Genomic DNA, 10,183 nt, shown 5'->3' on the forward strand with positions numbered 1-10,183 from the left:
TGACATGAACTACGTACTTCCAGCAAAGAAAAAAATGTCAAAACTCTAAGTCTCTCTCGCGACTAAATCAACTCTACTACTTTGTTCAGATGTTGGGATTTTATTTTTTCAATATTTATCTACTGACGACCGTTTTAAGATTTATTACAGAATGGCACAAATGCATTGCCACCGCGCTTTTAAAACATCTTTACTGGCATTGTTCAGATAACAATTAATTTCATCACTTAATAACGATTACTTTTGTTTACAGACTGCGTTTACGCCAATTTAATAAACTGCATATAATAACTGCGCACCATAATTCACCGATATATGATCGACCAATATTTTTTCTCTTCGTCATTTTAACTGTCAACACGTGAATACAAATTTCGACTCGGCTTTCTAGACCCATTTAGTTAATTGATAAAAATTTTATGGAATACAAATACCTAATCATATTATCGACACATAAAACGGAACGTCTGATTGCATGGAAATGGCATTGTTACGCATCCTCATCGTACGCGGTTCGCATTCATTTGTGCGTAGTATTCTCAAGACTTGTTTAAATTGAAGCTATTTTAAGTTCATTAAACGATTTCGTTTGTCTTTCGGATACTACCTTTAACACAAAGATAAATTTTAATGCCATTTCCACATATTAAAACTGTGTGGAGTTGATATGTTTAGAATTATTACTGGTTGTCTGTTTCAGCACTGCAACCTTGTGTGTCGCCATTGCCCCCGCACATTTTTGTTTGGTTTTGACCTGAAAATTATTCAAATCAAATTAATTCTAGCTTCCAATGAACATACAATCCGTTTACAAATATACAAACCCTTTTTCTTCGTTGATAGTATGCACTTCTTGCAGCTTATGAAGAAAAAGGAGAAACATTTGAGTTTGGTGTTGAGGGCATGAGATCCATTGTCTTGCATACCCAACCAGCAATATCTACCCGTTCAGAATCAGCCTTTATCATCCATTTGTGATTCTATTTTCAAAAATACAAATCACTGTTAAATAACACAAGAAAAAACCAAATACAACACTAATTTGCAAAATAATCAAACCATAAGAGTTTTTAAATCAGCTCTTTCATCCGGGTTTTTCTTAAGGCAACGGTCAACAAAGTCTTTAAAGTCGTCGGTGAAAATACCAGCGGGCAACTTAGGAGGTGGTTCGTTTACAATGTAGTCGAGTAACTCGAAAATAGCCATTGTCCGTGGGGTATTTCCACCCTGAAAATTTACAAATAAAAAATAATTAGATATCAACATGTGGGAAATGGAGATTACAGTATTTAGCGAATTGTTCCTTGACAGCGGGAGACTGTAATCTCCGTTTTTTTACCCATGCTTTCCGTGGACAAGGGTAGGTAACTAACCTTTTATTTATACGAAAAGTTTTTAAGTGAGAAAAATATTTAAAAAAATTTGTTATATAAAAAGGTTGGTTACCCTAGTCAGAAAATTATAATATTTTGAATTTGGCAATAATTTATAGCATAAAGACGATGGGAATATTTTTATATTTATTTTCTCACTACGAAAATTTTGTTGTATAAAAAAAGGTTGGTTACCCCAGTTCAAAAAATTTTTATGTTTTAAATTTTGCAATATTTTATATCATAAAGATTCCTAGGAATTTTTTGATTTCTTTCTCAGTTCGAAAATTTTGTTGTATAAAAATGGTTGGTAACCCCTTTTTTAAAATACTAATTGATTAATTAGAAGGATTTAAACAATCATTAGAACTTGCATTTTAATTTTATTTGAGTGAATCGCTAGGTTTAAAAGTTTTGTACAATTTACAAATATTTATAAAAGATTTCATAATATTTAGAAATTTTCCATAATTTGAAGAGTATTTTTGGAAATCTCTCTGATTTTTGCCTGCTACACGGCAAGGGGCAATTACAATTTGGCCGGCAAGTGCTAAAAGAAAATCAAATTATTGAATTAAGAAAGTAATACCTGTCCTGGAGAGTGATCTTCATTTTGTGAACCAAAAATAAAAGCTAATGTTTTAGCATCCGGCGGCGGAATTGGATACATTCCGATAGCCATTTCTACGAGAGAGAGTCCCAAAGACCATATATCCGACTGAACGGAATAATGAGTGCCTTGAAGTCGTTCCGGCTGCCAAACATAAAAAAAGAGTCAATCAAACGGAACATCCATGAGAATTTTTCAAACCACATAAAATCCGATCGATACTTACAGACATATAACTTCTCGTTCCGACAAAAGAATTAGCCATCGAATCTATCAACTGCCCGGACACTCCAAAATCGCATATTTTAATCTCACCATTACTATTGACCAGAATATTAGAAGGTTTGACATCACGATGCATGATAGCATGCTTGTCGCGTAAGTAGCTTAATCCCTTTAGAACGGCTAAAGTTATAGTACCTGAAATAAATTCGGCCAAAAACATCACCAACTGTTGAATAATTAAATAATAATAAACAACTACAAGTGGATCGATTATGAAACCTAATATAGATTCAGGAATTTTGCCAGCTTTCTTAAGAATGAGATCGAGAGAACCACCGTCCATATATTCCATACAAATAGAAATTTCTCCATCACTGTAAAACGCTCCGTAAAATCCGACAATATGCGTAAAGTTACATTCGTGAAGGACTTTAAGCTCTCTAACGATTTGTTTCTTTATCGCGGGCTTCACTTCTAAATGAATCAACTTCCTCGCCATAATCAAATTGGTAGACTTATGACGAACTTTCATCACGACACCCCCGTTACCTTGACCTATGAAAATAATCATCATTTAGTTTGCTTTATAATTATAAAAATAATTCAATTAAAAAAAATATATATATAAAGTACCGAGTTCGCCTAGTTTTTCAAAATCGTCGTCGTTCAATTCGCCAATTTTTTCTTTTTGACATAAAAATACTTCAATCTTCTTCCGTTGATTATCGTCCATTTCGATCTGTTCCAAACGTTCAGTCAACGCTTCTATACTCGTTTTGGATTTGCCAGCCAATCCGGGAGTTCGGCGACCAGACATCCTTTTCAAAACAAAGACAAATATTTAATCAGACGTATCGGCGACAAGGTGCAGAAACATTCTATCCTTGTAACTTGTGAGTAATTATGAAGTCAAAACACGAATACGCTATCAACAGACAACACCTTTGTCATGAAAAGTGTGGTATTTTTAAATAGTGAATAAATTTCCTATAATAAAATTTCATAAAAAAACAATAAATACATCAAATATGAGAATAAAATTTCCGTTGGCAAGTTTGTCTTATAAACTTATGGAATTTATCTCGAGCCCCCATGCAGAGTTAAAAATATCTATTTAACCCTTTGAATGCTTACCAACGCCGATCAAGTCTATAGACCTGAAAAACGCTAATAGGCGTTGCATTTTGTGCATATACAAAGTAAACAAGAATACTACCCGCTAAGCCTTTCCAGGTAGCATTAAACATGGATCGTGTAATCCGTGTCCTTTGTCACAACGGTTATAAAGACTGGTTTACACCGGAATTTCCGAATTTATAACCATAGCAGAATTTCCCAATGGAAATCCCTAATTGCCGAGTATTTTAGATTGTGAGTAAGGCTTCCAATCCCGGTGTTTTCTGAATACCGGGATTACGGTGCTGGCAGAAATTTCTTTAAAAATATAATTTTTACAAAAATAATATGGAAAAAAACATATAATGAACAATGGTGGGATGAGCAATGACAGTCATAGTCCATTTGTTTGTCACCCATTTCTTCTACCCGTTTCGACGCCGGCTTGCCGTTTCCACGAAATGGTATGAAAGTAGTACTTTTAATTTAGAGAATCGTGCTTTTTTTATGTTTTACTAAGAAATCCTTTAATTTTTTTAACTGAAATTTTATATCTAGAGTTTTAAGTTTAATACCAAGTTATGTATAAAATTTGTTAAGCATCCATCAACCGGAAGTGGCAGTTTACTCTTGTTCATTTTTTTCTTCCACTATTTTTTTCGACCCCTTTAACATGTGTGCTCTTCACGTAAAAATTGAAGTATAATTGTTGTATCAGTGTGATGAAAATAAAAAAAAAATCACTAAATATGAATTCCGGATATGAATCACTAAATTCATAACCAGAAGCGGGATTTTTCCTCTTAGAAAAGTCAAAAATATTGTGACAACGTTTCTTTCCACGCCCTGAACATATTTATATTTGTATTATTTTTTTGGTCGGAATTCGTAAGCCGGAAGTAGAACTTTTGTCTTGTGTAAGTTTTCCTACATTTGTGTTCAATTTGTATTGAAAATGCTCATAGCCGGTATGTGTGAACGTGTATGTACATATGTACATACATACATATGTTCGATTATCGAATTTTGTTTTTTATCTTTCTTATATTCCTCAAATACAAAGATAAAGTCGTAGGTTGGTCACATCCGAATTTTTTACATATGTAAAGTAAATGTAATTGAAGTTTTTTTTATATTAGGTAGATTGTTTCGATGAATAATTACTAGGCGGTACAAACTATTTGTAAAAAACGAATCAATGAATCAAAGCGATGTTTTTTTCTTTATTTAATTACATTTTCATATGTGTTTTATTTAATCTTAGAAATTTATGGATGCGCACCGAAAATTTAAAGAATGTAGCCAAACTCTCAAAATTAGTACGCCAATATGGGAGTATTTTTTGCGTGAAACATCGGGAGAGTTTGTAAAATGCAATTGAAATATGAAAACATGCAATTGAACTTTTTTTCTTATACATTTGAACTCCCGGTGCTAGCACCGGGATCCCGGGATCGGAAATTCTCAGCACCGCAATCCCGGTAACCTTCCGGGATTGGAAGCACTAATTGTGAGCATTACATTTTAACAACAATGAAGAAGATGGAATTAGTTTTGGAAAAATGCATTCATTAATAGACTTATTTTGTTTATTTTTATATTGTTGCAAGATATATTAATAGTCTAAACATTCCTTTACAAAACTCGAAATCCTCGGCGGTAGTTATCTAGGGTATGTTTGGATTAGCTACAATTTTTATATCTGCTTTCTATTGGATTTTTAAGTAATTCTAGTTGAAAATTATAGACGAAATTTTCAGTGTGGCGGGCTTTCAACAGAAAATACGTCAGCACTCAAAAAATTAATTATGCAACAAACGTCGAATAATTTAAAATAAATACAAAAAATAACGGCTGAAGTAGTGCCGTTATTCCAAGGCAGATATCATTCTTACACCAACTCTCGCATCAACGAGGCACATCTACAAGAGGCTTCCCGCGAAAATAATAATTTCTGTTGATATTGTTTATATTTTGTAATGATATAATTCGAATCATAGAGGTTTTGATGAGGAACACATAAAATATGCAGACCCTGCATTCAGTATATTTGAAGAAATAATATATCTTTGGTCACTCGCTATCCATCACAGTGCAGCAAGTGCTAAACGTACACTATTTTTGTCAAATCATTCTCTAAATTAATATTCAAATACACACTCGATCGACAAATCAAAATGTTTTTATCGATATGGATAGAGTATAATATACCGATATGCTTATCATAAACAAAGCCAACTATTTGAATCATCGAACACGGATTCCGGGAAACACTCTTAAATGAAACCGTTCTATACCGGACCTCTTCGGTATAGCGAGATTGTTATATATGTATGTTTTCTCTCAAGTCAATGCAACAAAAGAAAAGACATAATGAAAAAATCAGACAACAAAATAAAAGTAGATTCTATGACGGAATCACTAATAACCATACTAACACACTTGTTAATGGTATCGGTGATTACAACAAAATGTCTATACCCTTCAGGTATAAACACAATCTGCTTTGGATCGTCGTTTTTGGAGAGTCTTTAGTCAATATTATGCATGTATAAGATGTATTATAGGCATTTATAAGAAATGCAAATAGGTTTACATTACTGTACATTAACCATAGAATAATATAATACTAAATAAAATAAAATTGTAAAATAGAAAATGACCAGTAGATCAGCAGCTATTAAAATAGATATAAGACGCATTGTGAATATAATTTAGTAATAATAAAAAAAAAAGCATTTAATAACACTGTTCGACAAATGACGACTTTTAAAATGTTTCAGAGACGGGATATGACTTTTCTTATAGATATATGCCCAGTGAACACGAATCTGGTAATAAAAAGTGTTGATTGGCTCGAGATTCGGAGATATATGTGTTTTTTAAATCGCGCGATTTTTCTATATCTTGGTGTTGTTCGGTCGATTTCTCAAAATCTGTTAATTTTCTGTTCAAAATGAATATTGGAATCTACAGTCGGGTATTTTATCTTTCATTTGTAGTACTTTTCAGCTTTCAAATCTCTCTAAGTAGTCGTTCAGTTCAAATAAAAAGTCAAAATTACGTATTTTCACTTGGGATTTTTTCCCACTGTTAATACTATATTATATTGAGTATTTTCTATTGAAACATGTTTATTAGGATAGTGTTCTGGCCACACTATTTTTTGATTTCGTTTAAAAGGGTTAATTGGATGTGTGGTGAAGTTTAAACCGGTAAAATTGTGAGGAAAAATTTCGTATTAGTAGAGCACAAATTTGCGTTGTGTGCACTGCATCATTATACAACATTATACAGTATACAACGATATAGTGGTCACAAACTTTTTCAATGTGTTTTTAAATAATTTTGTAATGAAATAATTAGAAGGATTTGAATTTAATAATATATTTATTGAATACGAATATGTATAGCGTAATAATAAGTATCAGTACATTTTAAGCACCCGAATAAAAATAAAAATAGACATGGAAAATAAAAACATTTTGAGAAATCGACCGAACAACACCAAGATATAGAAAAATCGCGCGATTTAAAAAACACATATATCTCCGAATCTCGAGCCAATCAACACTTTTTATTACCAGATTCGTGTTCACTGGGCATAGATCTATAAGAAAAGTCATATCTCGTCTCTGAAACATTTTTCGTGTCGAACAGTGTAATCAAAACCAAAGACAGCAAAACCGTCAAAAGAACCTAATGTATAACTTTCCGATAATACGGTTGTATTTATTGTCATCAAACATATGCCGTATTTGTTCGATGGCTCTACCAAGAAAAGGATCGATACTATTCCATCGTCCATATTGAAGTGAGACACAAGAGAGTCGACAATGGAATTCACGTACATAAGGAGACGCCTCATTAGGAACAATTAGGAATGGCTCAATTGACGATGACGATGACGATGACGACATGGTTGATGAGTCAGTGCTTACTCGTGGTGGTGCCTGGCGGGCGTGCGCGGGTCGGGGGGGCGGCGGGGCGAGTCGGGCAGCGGCAGCGCGAGGGGGAGGGGCAGAGCGGGCTGCGGAGCGCCTCCGCCCCCCGCGCTGCCGGGCGCCCCCGCCCCCGCCCCCGCCTCCAGCGAGACGGGCGGCAGCGTCAGGTTGAGCTTGTTCTTCGACATCGTGGCTGAAGAGCGGACTGCTGGTGAGGTCACTGAAGGGGTGAGGTGTGCCGGTCGTGGCCTCTCGAGTGTTGCGCGCGCACCGCCTAGAAGCCTGACCGCCTACATGACGGCCGACACGCTCGCGCCGTCGCCCACAGCCGACGACTGACGACTGACGACTGAAGATAGTGGCGACTCGAGGTTGCCGAACGCGACACCCGCACCCGCGCCCGCACCCTGCTATAACACCCCTCAATTCCATCTTTTATCGACCATATGCATTTAATTTTTACTAATATATTCCTATTGGCGAGTCTCTCTCGAATTGTGTCGATTTACAATCAATTATCACTGTAAACTACGTCTCGACACGATGCCAACAGGTGGCGCAGTTCGAATACTATGAATGTTCAAATACTCGACAAATATTAGAAAGGATATTTTCTGTATTGAAAAGGTTTAAACAGAGCTGGTTTTAGAGGGGGCGCTGGGTTGGGCACCAAATAAGTTATAGTGGCGCTCGATGCGCTGAAAGCGCTTTAAAATTAAAATTAGAGCTTATTTTCAGGCGCGGCTCGTGCATAGGAACTGCAGCGCTGCAGCACCCCCAGAAAAAATACAAAAAAATCACATTTGTATACATTTACAACTTGTGAATATAATTTAAATAAGAATGATTAGATATTTGACATAATCATTATTAATGAGTATGTCAAATATATCTAAATACAAGTTGTAAATGCGATTTTTTTGTCATTTTTCTGGGGATGCTGCAGCGCCGCAGTTCTTATGCACGAGCCGCGCCTGCTTATATTACAAAAATTATAATTTTAATTAATAAATTACTATTATATAACGGTTCTTTGAGGGAAAAATGAAAAAAAAATGTACGTGCAACACATTTTTTTCATATGGGGGGAGCAATATTTTTTGCGGAACGTCCCGTTTTGAGTCCTGAGAAATATGGTCACCGTACCAATAATCAATCTCTACATTAAAAAAAAACGCTTAGCTTAGAGGTCATACTCTCAGATTTCAAAAAAAATCCTTTCAAATAGTGGTTAAAATTTGGAATAGTCCACCAAATGAATTAGTAACTTCTATTGTCCATCCGTTGTATGTAGGATGACACTTAGGCAAAGCGTATTTGCTGTCTTTTTCACCCCATTTCAACCAATGGCATTTCGCGCGTAGTGTTTTACTGTCTGCACAAAATGCTATTGGTCGAGAGGCGGTGAGGGAGATAGCATGTACATTTTTCCATGTACATGATAGCAGTCTTTTCTTAGAGCGGACCAAGTATAGTTGCCTAAACCTTTTTAACCTTTCCTTACCGGTGATAGAAACATAGTCGACATTTACTCTAATTGTATGAATATCTCTTTAAATATACTAAATACAGAGTTCATATTTTGGGTATTCCTCAGCAATACATTAATGTATTAGATAGAATTATTATAATATACACGTATTTATCTGACGCAACAGAAAAAAATATTTTATCGAAGAATCGGGCATAATGCGCAAATGCAGTGTGTGTTATTACGTTTTTTCCTTCAGTCGTGTCCCGTTCTCGGTGCGCGCGTGTTGTTTTTTTCGTTTCGGAGCTTTTTTGTACCGTGTGGACCAGCACTTTATTTGTGTTTCTTGATTATTATATTGTAAATACGGTAATAATTATTTAATGTTATTTTTTTTTTAATTTGCTATGCTACATTGTATATTATATTTATATTTTCAAAGACAATTTTAATTTTTGAAAAAAATGGCTGAAAGAAATTTGATGAATGAAGAGGAATATGATAGCGATCTCGATTTTGAAATAAATGATAATTTTACTGATACGGAAGATTTTATTGAAGATATGGAAGATACAGATTCGGAATTAGAGGCCAGTGAAAATGAAGACGAAGAAGTGTATACATCGAATCATGGATTTCAATGGAATTCATTACCACCATCATCCTCAAGACGTAGAGAGTGCAATATTGTTACCGAAAATTCAGGACTTATAAATGGTAGCACTACTGTAAATACTATTAGAGAAATGTTCTCTTTGTTTATAAATTCAAATATGGTGAGAGAAATATGTGAACAAACGAATCGTCAGTTACATCGTACATCCACGAAAATTATCGAGCCGATATTGGCAGAAGAATTGCTTGCATTCATTGGAATAATGCTTGCGTCTGGCAGAAATAGGACCCGAAAATTAAGCTTAAATGAATTGTGGACTAATGACAGCGCTTTTTGCCAACCATTTTTTACGGCATCTATGTCTCGGGATAGGTTCATCACAATATTCAGTCAAATTCGTTTTGACGACAAAGAAACCAGACAAGAAAGAATACACGTGTCGTCTGATAAATTAGAACCTATCAGGACAATTTTTAATAAATTTGTAGAAGAATGTAAACGTAATAATTCTCCAAGTTGCAACATTACTGTGGATGAACGTTTGGCTACCTATAGAGGCAATTGCCCATTCCGCGTGTATATGAAGTCGAAACCCGGTAGATATGGAATAAAAATGTGGGTATCGGCTGACTCTTCAACAGCATATATATTAAATATACAGGTTTATACAGGTATGGTTAATAATTGCCGAGAGATAAATCAAGGGAATCGTGTAGTGATGGATTAAGTTCAACCGCAATATGGCACCAATAGAGGTGTAACAACGGACAACTTTTTTACTTCGGTGGCATTAGCTGATAACCTTTTAGATAAAGGGCTAACTCTAAC

The 10,183-nt window shown here is 34.9% G+C and overlaps 1 protein-coding gene across 3 annotated transcripts; it reads right to left on the reverse strand.

Annotated features, from left to right (window-relative positions):
* Positions 1-237: 237 nt before the first annotated feature.
* Positions 238-7,621, reverse strand: Dsor1 (mitogen-activated protein kinase kinase 1). 3 transcript variants are annotated; one of them, XM_077442886.1, is made up of 8 exons: positions 7,266-7,621; positions 2,842-3,026; positions 2,488-2,763; positions 2,210-2,403; positions 1,963-2,127; positions 1,060-1,227; positions 825-980; positions 238-754 (listed from the first exon to the last, which is right to left on the reverse strand). In XM_077442886.1, the coding sequence occupies exons 1-7, from the start codon at positions 7,454-7,456 to the stop codon at positions 861-863; spliced, it is 1,299 nt and encodes a 432-aa protein (XP_077299012.1). In that variant the 5' UTR covers positions 7,457-7,621; the 3' UTR covers positions 238-754; positions 825-860. The 3 variants fall into 3 exon arrangements, with proteins under 3 accessions (XP_077299012.1, XP_077299014.1, XP_077299013.1); XM_077442888.1 differs by having other exon boundaries at positions 7,518-7,619; XM_077442887.1 differs by having other exon boundaries at positions 7,455-7,619.
* Positions 7,622-10,183: the final 2,562 nt, after the last annotated feature.

Source organism: Arctopsyche grandis, chromosome 12, assembly GCF_051622035.1.
Source record: "Arctopsyche grandis isolate Sample6627 chromosome 12, ASM5162203v2, whole genome shotgun sequence".
In the NCBI taxonomy this organism is placed as follows: domain Eukaryota; kingdom Metazoa; phylum Arthropoda; class Insecta; order Trichoptera; family Hydropsychidae; genus Arctopsyche; species Arctopsyche grandis.

Coding starts and splice junctions, on each gene's coding strand:
- Dsor1 (XM_077442886.1), bottom strand. CDS start 7,456: ATGTCGAAGAACAAGCTCAACCTGACGCTGCCGCCCGTCTCGCTGGAG. Junction 3,027..7,265: donor CCCGCCAGGCACCACCACGA/GTAAGCACTGAC, acceptor TGTTTTGAAAAG/GATGTCTGGTCGCCGAACTC. Junction 2,404..2,487: donor AATTCCTGAATCTATATTAG/GTTTCATAATCG, acceptor AATTTATTTCAG/GTACTATAACTTTAGCCGTT.